Source organism: Salvelinus namaycush, chromosome 26 (assembly GCF_016432855.1).
Source record: "Salvelinus namaycush isolate Seneca chromosome 26, SaNama_1.0, whole genome shotgun sequence".
In the NCBI taxonomy this organism is placed as follows: domain Eukaryota; kingdom Metazoa; phylum Chordata; class Actinopteri; order Salmoniformes; family Salmonidae; genus Salvelinus; species Salvelinus namaycush.
In genome coordinates this window covers 4874126-4894741 of record NC_052332.1, presented here as the reverse complement: position 1 = coordinate 4894741, position 20616 = coordinate 4874126, and the positions used below count along the sequence as shown (strand labels likewise).

The 20616-nt window shown below is 42.2% G+C and overlaps 1 protein-coding gene across 2 annotated transcripts in view; it reads left to right on the top strand.

Moving 5' to 3' along the window:
* The first annotated feature begins 263 nt into the window (after positions 1–263).
* LOC120021290 (zinc finger FYVE domain-containing protein 16-like) overlaps positions 264–20616 on the top strand; it is a 50733-nt gene continuing 30380 nt past the window's right edge. For both annotated transcript variants that reach the window (XM_038964984.1, XM_038964983.1), the window contains exons 1-3: positions 264–413; positions 15492–15606; positions 15839–17970. In XM_038964984.1, coding sequence (XP_038820912.1) covers positions 15537–15606; positions 15839–17970 — 2202 coding nt within the window. In that variant the 5' untranslated portion in view covers positions 264–413; positions 15492–15536. The remainder of the gene's footprint in view (positions 414–15491; positions 15607–15838; positions 17971–20616) is intronic.

The following is a 20616-nucleotide window of genomic DNA, read 5'->3' as shown; positions in this document are numbered from 1 at the left end:
CTCAATGGGTGGTGACATGTCTAAACAAATATGTGCACAACATTTGAGACAAATAAGCTTTTTGTGTTTATGGAACATTTCTGGGATATTTTATTTCAGCTCATGAAATCAACACTTTACATGTTGCGTTTATGTTTTTGCTGAGTGTATATTGATCAAATAAGCTATTACATTTTTTGTTGACCAAATTCAACACTCTCTCATTGACCTCCATGCAAAAACTCTTCACTTCGTGGGCAGATTTTGGGCGGAGTAAAACCTCTCGCCTAGCCTCTTCCTCTCTGGCTTTAACAACTTCAGTGGAATAACGAAAGGACAAAGAGGATACGATCTAGATTCTAGACAAACCTTCTTTATAACCAGAAGAATCGTTAAACAGTTGGAAGGGCGAAGCCAGAATTATGAATCTTCCGGTAATGACAAAGACAATTGTTTGTTGACCTGTGAATAATCATTGGCTAGCTAGCTAAATGTAGCAAGCTAACTTAGCTAGCTATTAGCTAAAATAATGTCATCTGGCTGCGCTCCACGTTTTATGATATTCACGGATGATGCAGGATGTGATGACTTGATAGTACTTCTCGAGAACCCAAGGCGGAAAATCCATTGTACAGCCGGTCCCATTACCGTTTAGTTTTGAATGGGCTAACTTGATAACAGACAAGCTGTTGGTGTATCTGGTGATATGTGTCAGCTAATAATGGTAATGTCAGCAGCCAGGAAGTCGTCGAACTGTCTATGCTTGCTAGCTAATTTGTGACGATTAGCCTCCTGTAACTAGTGGTTAGGACTAGCTAGCTAATGTTAGCTCGTTAACACGTTAGTTCGTTAATGTTAGTTAGCTAACGTTAGCCAACGTTAATTAGCTACTAGCTAGACAGCGAGCTAGCTAGCTAGTAAACAACTGGAAGTTGAATCATTTGAGTAACTTTCATGAAGAAAAAAACATGTTTTAGGCTTAGTTAAAGATGAACACGTAAATTCTGGTCTTTATTTTGACGGTTCGTTGCAAAAGTGATACATTTTGGTATTTTAGTAGTAAATCGAACTATTTTTGGCCCTAGCGGTTCAACTCTTAACATTGACTCTAACAAGGGAGGGGTTCGATTGTTGGTGCTTTCAAGAAAACTGGGAACTCGGGAAAGAAAACGATGTAAAATAATGACGTCGGGGATCTTCAGGTCGGAAAGTCTGATCTTTTAGAAAGAGTCCGAGTTTCCGATTTGGAATTCGGAGTCGGATGACCGTAAAAAAAGAATTATTCTCAATTCGTGATCGTTTTTTCCCCCGAGTTCCCAGTTGTCTTGAACGCAGCATCTGGAATCTCGTTTCGGTCTTTGAGTGTCAGAAAGCTACTTCACATAACACTATCTGAGGCGTTAAATAAGCTTGTTGACCAACGCCGATTGGGTCTTTGCGTGTAAAAAAAGTTACGTCAAATAACACTTTGACACGTCAAATAACAGCTCTTGGTGTATCTGGTTATTTGTCAGCTAATAATGGTAATGTCAGCAGCCAGGAAGTCGTCGAACTGTCTATGTTCGCCTATTGAAATTGAACTTCAGTTCATTAAAATAAATAGCTAGCCAACTACTTAACCCTGTTGCCCAAAGCTAACGTTATAAGCAGCCAGTTAGTGAAGCTAGCCACAATAAGGATTAGGCACAATAGTGGAATTTGCGGTTTGCCTTCAAAATAAAAGTACCCATTTGAAAGTGATGCTGAAGGTTACAATTGGAATCATGCCATATTTCGACTAGATCATGTTTAACAAGGTTGTAATGTGAAGCAATGAAATGGGGTATCAGTCCACTCGGTGACACCCACAGAACACAACTGTGAAGAGTTTACGCCAATATTAGCTTTGTAGTTCTTATCGCGGGACTGTGAAATCACCTCCCCAGTCAGCCTATTGTGTGTATTGACATTTCATATTGCACTGAACATCTTTACCGCAAGATTGGGGATCAATGAAATTGGGTATCAGTCTACTCAATACCCAAGATATTTTTTCCCAACGTCCTCCTCAGAGTTATCAGACTCCAACACACACGCAGTATTGTTTTTCCTCACGAATAGTGTTCAATACACATAAGTTGACAATAAATGTGGCTCAATTCAGTTGTTTCAGAGTCCCGCAATAAGAGCTACGACGCTAATGTTCTCTGGGTGTCACTGAGTAGACCGATACCCCATGTCATTGATCCACAATCCATAGGTAAGGCTGCACAGTGAAATAAGTATGCCCCCAATGCAATTCTAAAGTCTAATACATCCAGTGTGATTTCAACAGATTTTTGTCAAATTTACAAATTATTGTCTTTTGTTGATTTTTATATAACATTCCAACCTCGTTTAGCATGATCTATTCAATTATGGTATAATTCTACTATTTGTATTCATTTGCATCACTGTTAATGACACCTTTATTTTGAAGGCTAACCGCAAAGTCCACTATTATGCTAATCATTATTGTTGCCTGCTTCACATAGGTAACTATAGTTACTAAAACAGATGTGTCGTTTTGCTATGTTTTTGGGGAATAACATTGTTTGCATCCATCAGCTAGCCATCTTTCTTTACGCGAGACAACTTTACCAGCATCATAGCATACGTATGGACGAATCGTTTTGACATATGAAGTATGAGTGATAGTCTAATCATTGTGTAATAACTACGTAACATTTTTTAATACGCGTTAAATTATTATGTGACGTACAGTCATATTCAGGTCCTGATTGGTCAGCAAGCTTATTTGTCATGTGTTATTTGAGTGTATCTTTTTTGACATGCGAACGTGAAAATAACACTATCTGGCGCGTTAAATAAGCTTGTTGACCAATGACGACCTGAATATGACTGTACGTCACATAATAATTTTATTACGTAGTCACATGCGCCGAATACAACAGGTGTAAACCTTACCCTGAAATGCTTACTTACAAACCCTTAACCAACAATGCAGTTCAAGAAATAGAGTTAAGAAAATATTTAGAAAATAAAGAAACACAATAAAATAACAATAACGAGGCTATATACACGGGGTACCGGTACCGAGTCAATGTTCGGGGGTACAGGTTAGTCAAGGTAATTTGTACATGTAGGTATGTGTGAAGTGACTATGCATAGATCATAGACAGTGCATTGCTGCAGTGAAAAAACAAATGGGGGGTGGTGGTGTCAATGTAAATAGTCCGGTTTGCCATTTCATTATTTGTTCAGCAGTCTTATGACTTGGGGGTAGAAGCTTTTAAGGAGCCTTTTTGGTCCGCATGCCATGCGGTAGCAGAGAGAACAGTCTGACTTGGGTGACTGGAGTCTTTGACATATTTTTGGGCTTTCCTCTGACACCGCCTAGTATATAAGTCCTGGTTGGCAGGAAGCTTGGCCCCAGTGATGTACTGGGTCGTTCGCACTACCCTCTGTAGTGCCTTACGGTCAGATGCCGAGCAGTTGCCATACCAGGCGGTGATGCAAACGGTCAGGATGCTCTCGATGGTGCAGCTGTAGAACTTTTTGAGGATCTGGGGACCCATACCAAATCTTTTCAGTCTCCTGAGGGGGAAAAGGTTTTGTTGTGCCCTCTTCACAACTTTCTTGTTGTGTTTGGACCATGATAGTTCATTGGTGATATGGACACCAAGGAACTTGAAGCTCTCAACTCGCTCCACTACAGCCCTGGTTCACTGTTAATGGGAGCCTGTTCGGCCCGCCTTTTCCTGTAGTCCACAATCAGCTCCTTTGTCTTGCTCACATTGAGAGAGAGGTTGTTGTTATGGCACTACACTGCCAGGTCTCTGACCTCCCTATAGGCTGTCTCGTCGTTTTCGGTGATCAGGCCTACAATTGTTGTGTCGTCAGCAAACTTAATGATGGTGTTCGAGTCGTGTTTGGCCACGCAGTCGTGGGTGAACAGGGAATACAGGAGGGGACTGAGCACGCACCCCTGAGGAGACCCTGTGTTGAGGATCAGCGTGGCAGATGTGTTGTTGCCTACCCTTACCACCTGGGGGCGGCCCGTCAGGAAGTCCAGGATCCAGTTGCAGAGGGAGGTGTTTAGACCCAGGGTTCTTAGCCTAGTGATGAGCTTTGTGGGCACTATGGTGTTGAACGCTGAGCTGTAGTTAATGAACAGCATTCTGACATAGGTGTTCCTTTTGTCCAGGTGGGAAAGGGCAGTGTGGAGTGCGATTGAGATTGCGTCGTCTGTGGATCTGTTGGGGCGGTATGCGAATTGTAGTGGGTCTAGGGTTTCTGGGATAATGATGTTGATGCGCGCCCTGACCAGCCTTTCAAAACACTTCATGGCTACCCACGTGAATGGTATGGGGCGGTAATCATTTAGGCAGGTTACTTTGGCTTCCTTGGGCACAGGGACTATGATGGTCTGCTTGAAACATGTAGTTATTACAGACTTGGTCAGGGAGAAGTTGAAAATGTCAGTGAAGACACTTGCCAGTTGGTCCGCTCACATCGCTACGGAGAGCGTGATCACACAGTCGCCTGGAACAGCTGTTGCTCTCATGCATGCATGCATTTAGCTCGTCTGGTAGGCTCGCGTCACTGGGCAGCTCGCTGCTGGGTTTCCCGTGATAGTTTGCAAGCCTTGTCACATCCGACGTGCATCAGAGCCGGTGTAGTAGGATTCAATCTTAATCCTGTATGGATGCTTTGCCTGTTTGATGGTTTGTCTGAGGGCATAGCGGGATTTCTTATAAGCGTCCGGATTAGTGTCCCAGTCCTTGAAAGCGGCAGTTCTAGCCTTTAGCTCGATACGGATGTTGCCTGTAATTCATGGCTTCTGGTTGGGCTATGTACGTACGGTCACTGTGGGGACGACATCGTCGATGCACTTATTGATGAAGCTGGTGATTGAGGTGGTATACTCCTCAATGCCATTGGATGAATCCCTGAACATATTCCAGTCTGTGCTAGCAAAAGTCCTGTAGCATCCGCGTCATCTGACCACTTCCGTATTGAGCGAGTCACTGGTACTTCCTGCTTTAGTTTTTACTTGTCAGCAGGAATTGGGAGGATAGAATTATGATTAGATATGCCAAATGGGGTGCGAGGGAGAGCTTTGTATGTGTCTCAGTATCTGGAGTAAAGGTGGTCTAGAGTTTTATTTATTTATTCTCTCCCTCTGGTTGCACATGTGGCATGTTTATAGAAATGAGGTAAAACAGATTTGTTTGCCTGCATTTAAGTCCCCGGCCACTAGGAGCGCCACTTCTGGATGAGCATATTCTTGTTTGCTTACAGCTCGTTGAGTGGGGTCTTAGTGCCAGCATCGGTTTGTGGTGGTAAATAGATGGCTACGAATAATCTAGTTGAGAACTCTCTTGGTAGATAGTGTGATCTACAGCTTATCATGAGGTACTCTAACTCAGGCGAGCAATACCTCAAGACTTCTTTAATATCAGACATTGTGCACCAGCTGTTATTGACAAATAGGCACACACCCCTGCCCCTCGTCTTAACGGACGTAGCTTCTCTGTCCTGCCGATGCACAGTAAACCCAGCCAGCTCTATATTATCCATGTCGTTGTTCAGCCATGACTCTGCGAAACATAATATATTCGTTTTTAATGTCCCGTTGGTAGGATAGTCTTAATCGTAGATCATCCATTTTATTTTCCATGGATTGCACGTTGGCCAATAGAATGGATGGTAGTGGAAGTTTACTCACTCACTTACGAATTCTCAGTAGGCAGCCCGACCTCCGACCCCTTTTATCTCTGTCTTTTCTTCAAGCAAATGTCGGGGATTTTGGGTTGTTCTCGAGAAAGCAGTATATCCTTCGCGTTGGACTCGTTCAAGAAAAAATCTTTGTCCAGTTCGAGGTGAGTAATTGCTGTTCTGATGTCCAGAAGCTCTTTTCGGTCTTAAGAGACGGTAGCAGCAACCTTATGTACAAAATAAGTTACAAACAACGTGAAAAAACTAACAAAATAGCAGAGTTGGTTAGGAGCCTGTAAAACGGCAGCCATCCCCTCCGGTGGGGGGGGTGACAAGGTCAAATCATGACAACCGTGATCTTCAGGTTGGAAAGTCGGAGCTTTAGAAAGAGAACCGAGTTCCTAACTTGGAATTCTGAGTTGGATGATATTTCAAAACTATTTTTCCCAGTCGGAGCTATTTTTCAAGAGTGCACAGTTGTCTTGAAGTCGGAGATTTCCGAGTTTCCAGGTGTTTTGAACATGGAATTGGGCACATTCAAAGTTTTGTGCTTTTACGTAAAGAAAAAAAACATGTCGGCTTTGAGGATTATAGCTAGCTATATCATCGTATCAAGAAATAGATGACATGGTGGTCATGTCAACTTGTATTATTTCCCAGCTGCTATGATTGGTTGCGAAGTCCGCGAAAACAGTTGGCTTGTAGCTCAATGGTTGTGAGTTCTAATCCCACATGTGGCAGATCTGCAGCACCCTTCAAAAGTTTAGACACACCTACACATTCCAGGGTTTTTCATTATTTTTTGTAGAATAATAGTGAAGACATCAAAACTATGAAATAACACTTAAGTAATAATGTTGTAAACAAATCAAAATATATTTGAGATTCTTCAAAGTAGCCACCCTTTGCCTTAATGACAGCTTTCAACACTCTTGGCATTCTCTCATGAGGTAGTCACCTGGAATGCATTTCATATAACAGGTGTGCTTTGTTAAAAGTTAATTTGTGGAATTTATTTTATATTCCCTATTGTGGCAAGAACAGCTCAAACAAGCAAAAAGAAACGACAGTCCATCATTACTTTAAGACATGAAGGTCAGTCAATCCGGAAAATGTCAAGAAATTTGAACGTTTCTTCAAGTGCAGTCACAAAAACCATCAAGCGCTATGATGAAACTGGCTCAGACACATCTCAACATCAACTGTTCAGAGGAGACTGCGTGAATCAGGCTTTCATGGTCGATTGCTGCAAAGAAACCACTACTAAAGGACACCAATAAGAAGAAGAAACTCACTTGGGCCAAGAAACACGAGCAATGGACATTAGACCGGTGAAAATCAGTCCTTTGATCTGATGAGTCCGAATTTGAGATTTTTGGTTCCAACCGCCGTGTCTTTGTGAGACGCAGAGTAGGTGAACGGACGTGTGGTTCCCACCGTGAAGCATGGAGGAGGAGGTGAGATGGTTCTTTGCTGGTGACACTGTCTGTGATTTATTTAGAATTCAAGGCACACTTAACCAGCATGGCTACCACAGCATTCTGCAGCGATATGCCATCCCATCTGGTTTGCGCTTAGTGGTACTATCATTTTGTTTTTCAACAGGTCAATGACCCAAACACACTCCAGGCTGTGTAAGGGCTATTTGACCAAGAAGGAGAGTGATGGACTGCTGCATCAGATAACCTGGCCTCCACAGTCACCCGACTTCAACCCAATTGAGATGGTTTGGGATGAGTTGGACTGCAGAATGAAGGAAAAGCAGCCAACAAGTGCTCAGCGTATGTGGGAAGTCCTCCAAGACTGTTAGAAAAGCATTCCAGGTGAAGCTGGTTGAGGGAATGCCAAGAGTGTGGAAAGCTGTCATCAAGGCAAAGGGTGGCTATTTTGAAGAATCTCAAATATAAAATATATTTTGATTCAACACTTTTTTTGGTTACGACATTATTACATATGTGTTATTTCATAGTTTTGATGTCTTCACTATTATTTTACAATGTAGGAAATAGTACAAATAAAATAACCCTTGAATGAGTAGGTTTGCCAAACATTTGACTGGTAACTCTATATTTTTTCCCAAATCCTTTTATTTTGAATATTTAATCTGCTGCCACACACTTCTAATTCTAAAAAGTGAAAGCATACCTGTGAGAGGGGTCGCTCTGGTAGTAGTTGTATTTTTTCACAATTATGTGGTACATTTTCACAACTCTTAGTACAAAACTCCAAACAGGTCACACTTGTAACGCAGTCAGTCTTTCATTCAAAACCTGTCATTGTGTATTCATTTTGCATTGTAAAACATCTCTCACCACACAACCATCGATTCAAAATATACGTTTATTGTGAACCCATCCCCTAACCTTAACCCTCTAGCCTAACTCCTAACCCTAACCGCTAGCCTAACTAGTAAAATTTGTCACGATCAGCATAAACTAGGCCCGTAGCTAGATGACCAGATTGATTTTATTGTATTATTAGCCCAGCTGCTAATACTGGCTCCTGGCAAGCTAGCTACCTAGCTGGGCCTGGTGTGTAGTCTTTTTTTTTTTTTTCTTTTTTTTTGGGTGGATCAGCTTAATATTGCGGAAAGAATGTTGCTTCCAATGTAATTGTCTGCATCATTTCCAATCCCCCATATTTTTTTGGGTAAATATATATATCCATACACGCATGCATACATATATACATATATACATACACATACCTATATAGACATACATACTTTTTTAAAGAATATACCTTTATTATTATTCCCCGCAACCCTACCACCGCTCCCCCAATTGGAGTAAACTAATAAACACTTCTGCTTTTACCTTCAATTTATACATCTTATACCTATTTTACAGACACAGACTACTTTATAATAGTTCTCTCTTGTTTGTTCTTAGTCCTTCCTCTATTTCTGTTGTCCATCCAATTTTATTTCCACTTGTAACTGTGCTATTTCACAAAAGCTCCGCACCTATACACATTTCACAGATCCCGTATGCCCTACATTGTTTATCTTGTTATTAGTCCCACCCTTCAGTTCTACTCAACCCTTCCCATCTATCTTCCAACATCATCCATTTCGGATTTTTATTTGCCATATATTTTTCAACTGTGCTGTGATGCTTCACAAAAGATTTGAACCTTCCTATTCTCATAGCTTCTACAGATTGTAAATTAAAAATAAACATTTTTGCTAAAAGAATTATTATATTATTGATTGATTGACTATGGCTTTTCAAATCCCCCAGTATTGCTATCTGTAGCGTTAGTTCTAGGCAAATGTTGCAATTCTTCAGCCATTCCTGGACCTGTGACCAAAAACGAGCTACATATGGACAATACCAAAATAAATGGTCTAATGACTCTGCCTCCTCACAGCAGAATCTACAGAGCTGGGAAGATTGTATACCCCATATATATAACATTCTATTAGTTGCAAGAATTTTGTACAATAATTTAAATTGAAAAATTCGAAGTTTTGAATCCGGCGTTGTTTTGCGTATCAATTCATAAACCATGTGCCATGGAATGGGTACATCGAACATCTCTTCCCAACTATTTTTCAATTTATATGGCACAGCTGTCAGTTTTTTGGTCCTTAAATGAAATTGGTATATGTTTTTATTTATCACACTTTTCTTTAACCATTTATGTTCTTTAATACAGGGCCGACATACAAGTTCCTTACTTTTTTCCCCTTCTACTTGCCTCTTCCATTTTTGTGGTAATGCTGCAATTAATTGGTTGTAATTTTGGGTAGAGCAGACATTTCCATATGTCTGTGTGAGCTGCATGTGTGACATAACTCCACCAGTCCTATTTATGATATCATTCACAAAAATTATACCTTTTTTAAACATTTCTTCGATAAATACAGTTTTTTTATCAATTACTATATTTGAATTTAACCACAATATTTGTTGTACTATTTGTTCCGTCCTTTCAGGTGGATTAAACTGAAATTGCAACCAACTTTCTAAGGCTTGTTTAAAAAATAAGGATATTTTGGAGATTATTTCCTTTTCAAACAACCGAAAGTGAGCAGGTGTAATCTGAATAAAGGGAAAAAGGCCCTTCTTGCACATAGGATGAGACATTCGTACCAATTTACTAGAGAACCAGTTTGGATTTAAGTATAACTTTTGTATGACTGATGCCTTTAGTGAGAGGTCTAATGCTTTAATATTTAATAATTTCTGCCCTCCGAATTCATATTCGTTATATAAATAGGCCCTTTTAATTTTATCTGGCTTGCCGTTCCAAATAAAATGGAATATTTTTTGTTCATATAATTTAAAAAGCAGGTCACTAGGTGTAGGCAAAACCATAAGCAAATAGGTAAACTGTGATATGACTAAAGAGTTAATCAGGGTGATTTTTCCACAAATAGACAAGTATTTTCCTTTCCATGGTAGCAAGATCTTATCTATTTTTGCTAACTTTCTATAAAAATTTATTGGAGTGAGATCATTTCTTTCTTTTGGGATTTTTATACCGAGTATATCCACATCTCCGTCAGACCATTTAATTGGTAAACTACATGGCAATATAAAATGTGTATTTTTTAGTGATCCAATACGTAATATGGTACATTTATCATAATTTGGTTTTAATCCAGAGAGGATAGCAAAGGTATCTAGATCCTCTATGAGGCCGTGGAGAGACTCTAGTTGTGGTTTTAAAAGAAAACATGAATCATCAGCGTACAATGACACCTTAGTTTTTAAGCCACGGATTTCTAATCCATTAATATTAATGTTTGATCTAATTTTAACAGCTAACATTTCGATGGCAATAATAAATAGATATGCCGATAGTGGACAACCTTGTTTTACTCCTCTAGATAGTTTAAAACTTTCTGAGATGTAGCCATTATTTACTATTTTACACCTAGGGTTACTATACATAATTTTAACCCATTTTATAAGAGATTCCCCAAAATTGAAATATTCTAGGCATTTATATATAAACTCCAGTCGTACTTTATCAAAAGCCTTTTCAAAATCAGCTATGAAAACCAGACCTGGTGTCCCCGATATTTCATAGTGTTCTATTGTTTCCAGTACTTGCCTTATATTATCTCCAATGTATCGTCCATGTAAAAAACCTGTCTGATTAGGATGAATAATATCTGACAAAACTTTTTTTATTCTATGCGCCAAGCATTTTGCTAGGATTTTTGCATCACAACACTGAAGTGTAAGAGGTCTCCAATTTTTTAATTGGACTGGATCTTTATATATACCACTTGGGTCCTGTTTCAGTAATAACGATATCAGACCTTCTTGTTGCGTGTCTGATAATCTACCATTTATATAGGAGTGGTTAAAACAAGCTAATAATGGTCCTTTGAGTATATCAAAAAAAGTTTTGTATACTTCCACTGGTATGCCATCCAGCCCTGGAGTTTTCCCATCCTTAAAGGCCCCAATTGCATCAAGCAGTTCCTCCTCTGTAATTTGGCCTTCACATGAGTCTTTCTGTACAGATGTTAATTTTACATTATTAATAGGAAAAAAATCCATACAATTAGTTTCAGTTAGTGGAGATGGAGGAGCCTGAAACGAAAACATATTCTTAAAGTACTTTACTTCCTCTTTCAAAATATCATTTGGTGAATCATGCGTGACTCCATCATTTGTAACAAGTTTTAATACATTTTTTTTGGTAGCATTTCTATATTGAAGATTGAAAAAGAATTTGGTGCATTTTTCCCCATATTCCATCCAGTTCGCTTTATTTTTATAATGTATTACACTCGATCTTTCTTGAATAAGTTCCTCCATTTCTTTTTGTTTTTCCTCTAACTTATTCTGTGCCTCTATGGTACTGTTTTTATTGCTATCTAACTGTACTGTTAGTCCTTCAATTTCCTTTGTTAATATGGACTCTTTTGATCTAAATTGCTTTTGTTTTATAGATGAGTACTGAATTGCATGGCCTCTAAAGGCACACTTAAAAGTGTCCCATACAATAAGGGGATCTGCTGTACCTATGTTATGTCTGAAAAAGTCAGTTATAAAATCTTCTGTCCTAGTTCTAAACAATTTATCATCTAGTAGACTTTGATTAAATTTCCAATATCCTCGCCCACGTGGAAATTCTGTAAGAGAAATATATATGCCAATTATGTGATGATCCGACCGCATTCTGTCCCCTATCAACACTTTTTTAACTTTTGGTGCCAGAGAGAATGGTATAAGAAAGTAGTCAAGACGACTAGCTTGATTCAGCCTCCGCCATGTATATCTCACTAAATCAGGGTATTTAAGTCTCCATATATCCACTAATTCCAATATATCCATGACATTCATGATTTCCTTAAGTGCCTGAGGGTGATAGTTTGTAGTGTGATTTCCTTTCCGGTCTATAGAGGTATTTAAGACCGTATTAAAATCTCCCACTATAATAATAGAGTCTAGTGTTGCTTGTAGAGTTGATAAATTCTTATATATATTTTCAAAGAAGCTTGGATCATCATTATTCGGACCGTATAGGTTAACAAGCCATATTTGTTTATTGTCCAATAACATATTTAAAATAATCCATCTACCTTGAGGATCTGTTTGGACAATTTGCACATTTGGATCAAAATTATTGTTAATTAAAACCATCACCCCTTTTGAATTTCTTTGCCCATGGGAGAAATATATTTTTCCCCCCCAGTTCTTTTTCCACAAAACTTCATCTAAAACTGTTGAATGGGTTTCCTGTAAACAATAGATATTATAATCCTTCTCTTTTAGCCAGGTAAATACTGATCGTCTTTTCTTATTATCTGCTAAGCCATTACAATTGTAACTGGCTATACTTATTTCACCACTTACCATAATGAGACACACCTTTCATTCTTTTAATCAGAATATATTTTTGTAAACGTACTATTAAAAAGTAACATAATGATTGAGTGTCTATATAGTTGTACCATGATATTTGTATTTCTACTAAGTAAACCTCCAATTGGTCCCTACTATTCCACCCGCTAAAAGGCCTCATCTCGAGATGGCTTGTCATCCCAATGCCCGGTAGACCACCCTCGACCCCCTGTATCCCATAGCCCTGAACCGACTGGGATCCATTCTTTGAAAAGAGCATACAGTGCCATTTACCGAATTGAAGAAGATCAATTACCATATGCATTTCCATTGCCCTCACCTCGATTTGTATTATATATATCTGTGGATCATCCTCTATTGTCCCTAACATCTTTTACTTCTTCCTTCGCAACAGTTGTGGGATACACACATACACCCACACACACTCAGCCCTTACCCCCACACAACCATAAGCTCACTTTCTCAACAATTGCACCATCCCAGAGCCCAACTCAAGATGGGTCATGATTTACAAATGCACTTGCAGTTGCAGCTGCATGAGAAGGCCTGCAAGACCGCACAAAAAATTAGCAAAAATTGAGAGATTTATTTACCATTGTCATATCCTAGATAATGGAGGTCAAATGTACACCTTATTCCTGAAACACCCACAATACGGCCACCCGTCATGACCATGTCCCCACGCATCTCCATGCAGTCCGACTTTGATTTTGTGCCGCCAGGGCCACAATAATATACCCCCTCTCTGAATGTCCGAGTGTGACCCCCTCCCCATGGGTTACTGCAGCTAGTGTTGCCAGCACTGCCACTGCCTGGGTGGGGGCACCCCACCGGAATCCCCACCGGCTAGGTACAAGGTCGTCAAGGTTCTCATTAGCAGCTTTGAGAATTTCCTTGTATATTATGCTCTCCCTTATTGGGGCTTTGGCTTTGCAGGACCAACCCTGCCAAGCAGGCTCAGAATCTTGAGGGGGCAGTGCTGCTCTTGGTCTCTGACCTCATTTTAGCTGCATACAGACCGCTTACAGCGGGCACATAAAACAGTTAGGGACTTCTCCTTAGTATCTGGGTCATTCAGGTGGGTGTCTAGGGTATAGTGCCATGGACCGTACCATTAAAATAGGATAATAAATAATTAGATATAATTTATAAAAAAATAAATAAAAAATGTAGTTCTCCATGATAGGACAATAAATAAATAAGACGTATAATTCATTATAAAAGTATATCCATCATCTGAACAACATTGAAAGCCCTCTCATACCCGGCTCACAGCAATACATTGGCTCTGGGATATGCAACCATTTCATTACTCACTCACTCAACTTTCCAAACATAACAAATAAAATAAAAAATAAACACAAACCATACCATCCACACATACTGTGCCTTCTGTTTACTTAGTTTTTATCTTCACTATGTTGAATTAGTGCTTGTGTGTTCAATTAGTTATATGTGAAGATTTATAGAAAAGCTATATTTTTTATTGTATTGTTACAATCAGTAACCGGGCTTGAATTGTGTTTATTTCCCTCGTCTATGAGAACTTTGTAATTTTTAAAATAACCATGGAGTAGTCTTTGTGTCTCTGAACAACTGGTTATCAATATATAGTTTATCAACGACGAGAGCTACTCGTTTCGCTTTTAATCTATTTTCTTTGAAAATTGGATACAGAACTTTGCGCCGTTCTGCAATTTCCTTCGGAAACTGATCATTCATGCCAATTTTGGTCCCAGCAAGTCTTTTACCCAGGCTTTTAACCATTATTTTATCTTTAAATGAAGCAAATTTGGCAACGATTGGGCGTTCGTACCTCTGCCCTCTCTGTCCGAAGCGGTGAACGCGTTCAAGTTGGATTTTGTCGATAACTTCGCGTGGAATCTGAAGCGCTGTAAGGAGGAACTCTCTAACTATAGATTCAGGAACTTCTCCTTCTTTTTCTTGGATACCTGTAAGTACCAAATTCTCTCTCATGGATCTAGTTTGTATGTCTAGTAAGGTTTCCTTCAGAACGGTGTTCTCCTTTTTAATTCCATTCATTTCGGTTTCAATCTTATTGACTGTCCCTTTTAGCGCGTGTGTTTGCTTCTCCAATGTCGCAGCTTTTTCATCACTCATCTCTAGGCTTGCCTTCAACTCTTTTATATCCTTACTAACTAATTCAAGTATACCCAGTTTGTCATTTATTGATTTTAACAGATCGGTTTCGACCTTTACCATTCCGGGTGGTGAGAATATTAAATCATCAGTGTCTGTAGAAGAGTCACGTTTTCGTTTTGTAATCGGTTCCCCTGTCTTACTCTCCGTCATGTTTGGTTGTTGCCTGTTTTCGTAATATTTGTCGATAAATGTCTCTAGTTTTAGGATTTGTTTTGTGTTATTGTCCAGATTGAAGGTTATCACTCACCAGATTAAGTAGTGCTAATATTTTAGTCTAATTTAGCAGATATTTCGAATATTATGTTTTATCTTGAGGTGCTCTACATAAATCCCTTCAGTCCGCCATTACCCTTACGTTACCTTTACGTCATACGTCACCGTGGTGTGTAGTCTTTAACCAATGCAAGGTGAGTTCAGGTCAGACAGGTGGAGTCTCACAATATAAATTGTGATGCCAGTTGACATGTCATAATAAAGTCCTTACACTGAAACTGGAGAAATTCTCTCTTGTAGATCTTTTGATTAGATTTCCCCACAGACATTGAGAGCAGGGGTCAGAGTCTGAAGTACACAATCACGCATAGCTGGAGATAGTTTGAGGTGCCCTGCTGACTGTTTGGTCAGCAATTGATATGTTATTCATTCTTCAACTTGTCTGGGGACTGTGGATGAAAGCGTAGCTTCATAGCCAAGAACTACAGCATTTTTAACACTGATGTGGGAACTGAAATGTCGATCAAAATACATTCATCCTGTCCACATAGGACCAATCGATAAAGATAACAGACGATACTACTTCCTCTTGTTTCTCTTCTCCAGGAGGTGAAGGCGTGAGTGGAGCCGGTCTCCCACGGACAGTCCAGCATGGACAGCTTCTTTAAGGCTGCTGTGTGCGACCTGGACAAGCTGCTGGATGATTTTGAGCTCAATACAGGTTAGACACGGGTTACTACTGTCTGAAAAAATGTATTCGGGTAGCATGTTTTTCATTTCTGTATGTTGAGGGAAGGTCGGAGGGGTGTAGTGTTAAGTGAAAAAAAAAAAATATATATATTTTTTTTAAGTTAAACTTGTGGTGTAATTTAGTTGACAACTTGTCGCTCACTTGTTCTGCTGAGATATTAACAACAGAACTGATTAATGGATACTTTTCCCTTCCCCACAAGATGAGCATGAGTGCAGATCAGTCTCCCTGTCGCCTCCCTCATATCCCGGCCACTCTCTGGGCGCCCAGGGTTTCCTTCCGGAACCCTCCAAAATTCCAGTTCCGCACTCTCTCCCTGACCTCAACTCCCTGCACTACGGCTCTGCTTCCAGCTCCCCCGACCATCCTAGCCCCAGTCCTGTGGAGCGCGAGACCAAGGCCCGGCCCCTCACTGGGGTGGACCTGCTCTCCTCTGTAGACGGCCGTGGGTCAGCTAAGAGCTCTGCACCGCCCTGCCCAGACCGGGCCCTGAAGCCTGTGTGTGATCTGGTCAGTGACACAGGCTCAGCCCACCTCCTCCGGGCCAACAGCCACAACGCCTTCAGTAAGCTGGACGTGGCAGAGAGCCGGCTGGAGGAGGAGCTGCTGGTGGACTTCACCAGCCCCGTGGTGGCTTTGCCTAGGGAAGCCTCAGCAGGCCTGGGTCTGGGTCCCGGACACGGGAGTACTGAGGGGAGGGAGGCTGTTGGCGGGGGAGGGGAGGTGCTGCTGGGGCTGGACTCTGGTGGTTATGCTGCCTCTCTCAGTCTGCTCGATGTGATTTTGCCTGCTGCTGTGGAGAGAGCCTGTGAGCCCACGAATCCCCCCTCGCTGAGAAACTCTGAGTCTGGAGAGACGGAGGGAGAGGAGGCAGGCATAGAGGTGGCACTTATCAACTGTCAACTGGAGAACTCACCTGACCACCAGGACCAGCCTGTAGTCCTGCCTGTTGCCATGGACACCAAGACAGAGGACACTCCCACGTGTGATATCGCCACAGATGTCAGGGATGAGGGCGAGGGGTCTTTGGAGCGCTCTGAGCTGGCTGAAGCAGAGAGTTCTGGGAGCTGCACTGGACAGGAACCTAACTCTGAGGACTGCAGTGGCTGTGTGTCTGAGAGCCCCTCAGCCCTGTCCTGCCTGCCCATGGCCGTGTCCATGTGCAGGGCCCTGGTGGCCTCCAAGAACCCTGAGGAGGCCATGGGAGGAGGGTTAGAGGTGGCTGAGGCTATCTCAACTGAGACCTTAGAGGCAGAGTCCCCGTCTGCTTCTGAGGTGCAGGAGGAAGTCAGTCTTCCAGAGAACCCTGGGACTGTGGAGGACTGTACCAGCCCTGATTCTGCCCCTGAGGACCTCTCTGTCCAGTCCCCTAATACAGAGACCCCAGAGATGACAACTATGCCTTTCCACCTGGCTGTCTCAGCTCCCCCTGTCTCCCAGGTCAGCTTCTCTCAAGTGGAGGTCCAGCCGGCCCCCATGTCTCCAGAGCGACCTGCGTCCCCTCCCTCAGAGCCCAGCCTAAGCCCGGTGGACCCCCCTGAGTTTGGCTTTGAGTACCTGCCGGAGAGTGACCAGGCTGGGCTGCTGGTGACGGATGAGGAGCTGGATGCTTTCCTCCGTGGGGAGGCTCAAGGTGAGGAGGACCAGGGAGTCCCTCACTGCGAGAGGCCCGGGGAGAACCTCCAGGACGAGGGCTTCTCCGAGCTCAATGGGGACCTGGAGGAGCGGCTGGTGGAGGAGGAGCTGCAGAGCTACAGCCGGAGCCGAGGGGAGGGGTTGGCCTACCCGGATAGCGACAGGACCTTGTCCGCATCTGCAGAGGGGAGTGTGAGCCTATCCCCCTCCATGCCCTCCCAGGACCCCAGTAGTCCCAGTAACCTCCCACCACCCTACTTTGGAGGGGCCCGACCCAAACAGCTGCACTGCCAAGCAACCAGGGCACCTCCAGCAGTAGGGGAGGACCAGGGGCCCAGTAGCCCCACAGACAGCACCGACGCTGGGGAGGAGGTGGACCAGAGCCCCTCTCCTCCCAGCCCCAATCTTGCTCAGGACCCCTCTAAACTGGGTGTGCCCTGCCCAGGGTACTCCCCAACAGAGCCCTACGAGAGCAGTGTGGGGTACAACGAGCTGTCGGAGCCCCCACCCTACCCTGGTGAGCCTGCTGAGGAGGGGTCTGGGTCCTCAGAGGGGAGGGAGGTGGAGGTGGAGGATGAGAATGGGCTGGGGTGCAAGCAACCCCCCTGGGTGCCGGATTCGGAGGCTCCCAACTGTATGAACTGCTGGCAGAAGTTCACGTTCACCAGGAGGAGGCACCACTGCCGGGCCTGTGGGAAGGTACGTAGCTAGATCGGTCCTTGAAGGGACTTTCTTTTACCCTAATTTCTAGGGTCATATTTTTCCCTATTGATAGCATTTTTGGTGTTTTGACTATATATTTTTTTTATATTAGGTGCAAGTAAATATAAATAACTTTTACCTTGCAACACATAATAAAGAGCTCTAACTAAACTTAAATGAGTGACAGTCACAAAGACCTTGAATATGAATGAAAACTGAAGAAATGCAATCATAAGTGGCAATAAGCCTGCATAATTGCATGTTCTGGGGACATTACCTGACTGTTACCCACTCAGTGAACTTCAATAAAGCAGCCTTGCTGTGGTTTCCAATGCAGCACATTTCTGTATTTACTTAATCAGAGGATTCAATTGTAAATGTGGAGCTGTGACCTAGCTGTGTTTCGGCTCATCCCCCGACTCTCATTTGACTTCCACCTATCGTTCTCCTTGTAGAGAACACTCCTTCTGTTCATATCTCCCGCTCACAAAGCAACAGAGAGCCCCCGCTCACACACAGTACCAGCCAAAAGTTTGGACACACCTGCTCATTCAAGGGTTTTTCTTCATTTTTCACTATTTTCTACATTGTAGAATAATAGCGAAGACGTCAAAACTATGAAATAACACAAATGTAATAATGTTGTAACCAAAAAAGTGTTAAACAAATATATTTTATAATATATATATATATATATATATATATATATATATATATATATATATATATAATATATTTTATATTTGAGATTCTTCAAAGTAGCCAGCCTTTGCCTTGATGACAGCTTTGGACACTCTTGGCATTCTCTCAACCATTTTCCAACTGCCGTGTCTTGGTGAACGGATGATTTCCGCATGTGTGGTTCCCACCGTGAAGCATGGAGGTGTGATGGTGTGGGGGTGCTTTGCTGGTGACACTTGTCTGTGATTTATTTAGAATTCAAGGCACACTTAACCAGCATGGCTACCACAGCATTCTGCAGCGATACGCCATCCCATCTGGTTTACGCTTAGTGGGACTGTCATTTGTTTTTCAGCGGGACAATGACCCAACACACCTCCAGGCTGTGTTTGGGCTACTTGCCCAAGAAGGAGAGTGATGGAGTGCTGCATCAGATTACCTGGCCTCCACAATCACCCGACCTCAACCCAATTGAGATGGTTTGGGATGAGTTGGACTGCAGAGTGAAGAAAAGCAGCCATCAAGTGCTGAGCATATGTGGGAACTCCTTCAAGACTGTTGGAAAAGCATTCCAGGAGAAGCTGGTTGAGAGAGTGCCAAAAGTATGCAAAGCTGTCATCGAGTCAAAGGGTGGCTACTTTGAAGAATCTAAAATATATTTCGATTTTTGGTTACTACATGATTCCATATTGGTTATTTCATAGTTTTGTTATCTTATTGTACTACAATGTAGAAAATGTTAAAAATAAAGAAAAACCCTTGAATGAGTACGCGTCCAACCTTTTGACTGGTACTGTACGTCATACTTGATCACGTAGTATCGCATGATATAGCCTATATGCTATACCCTCCCCCGCTGCTATATATATAACAAGGGCTATGAGTCAGCGATTCAGGTTCCAGCTCCTCTATAGATCTCCAACTCTCTGAAGTATGAGCCCGGGGCTAAAGCCAGAGCTAAGACCTTAACAGCCCAGTGATTAAAGCAGCATTACACAAGAGTCTCAGGTGCTTTGACTCCATAGGCTTCTTACTGGAGCCCAACGGGATACAGAAGAGTAGTGTAATGTACTTTACAACCTGCTTTGATTTCTGCACAATTAATTGCGGCGCAATTTCCACTGTAATTTACTGCTTTTCTTTATGGGTCAGACACTTAACATGGGATGAGTAACTTCATGTATAGTGCATTCGGAAAGTATTCCCGACCCCTTGACTTTTTCCACATTTTGTTACGTTAGACTTAGTCTAAAATGGATTCAATGGTTTTCCCCCCTCATCAATCTACACACAATACCGCATAATGACAAAGCAAAAACAGTAAAAAAACTAAAAAAACAACCTGAAATATCACATTTACGTAAGTATTCAGACCCTTTACTCAGTACTTTGTTGAAGCACCTTTGGCAGCGATTACAGTCTCGAGTCTTCTTGGGTATGACGCTACAAACTTATCACATCTGTATTTGGGGAGTTTCTCCCATTTGTTCTCTGCAGATCCTCTCAAGCTCTCAGGTTGGATGAGAAGCGTCCCTGAACAGCTATTTTTCAGGTCTTTCCAGAGATGTTCGATCGGATTTAATCCCGGGCTCTGGCTGGGCCACTCAAGGACATTAAGGGAATTGTCCCGAGGCCACTCCTGAGTTGTCTTGGCTGTGTGCTTAGGGTCGCTGTCCTGAGGGGCGACGGTTCACCTTCCAAGTCTGAGGTCCTGAGCGCTCTGGAGCAGAGTTTCATCAAGAATCTCTCTGTACTTTGCTCTCTTCATCTTTCCCTTGATCCTGACTAGTCTCCTAGTCCCTGCCGCTGTGTGCCTTTTCTAGAGGAGTGGCTTCCTTCTGACCACTACCATAACTACCTGCCTGGTGGTGTGCTGCAGAGATTGTTGTCCTTTTGGAAGGTTCTCCCATCTCCACAGAGGAACTCTGGAGCTCTGTCAGTGACCATTGGGTTCTTGGTTAC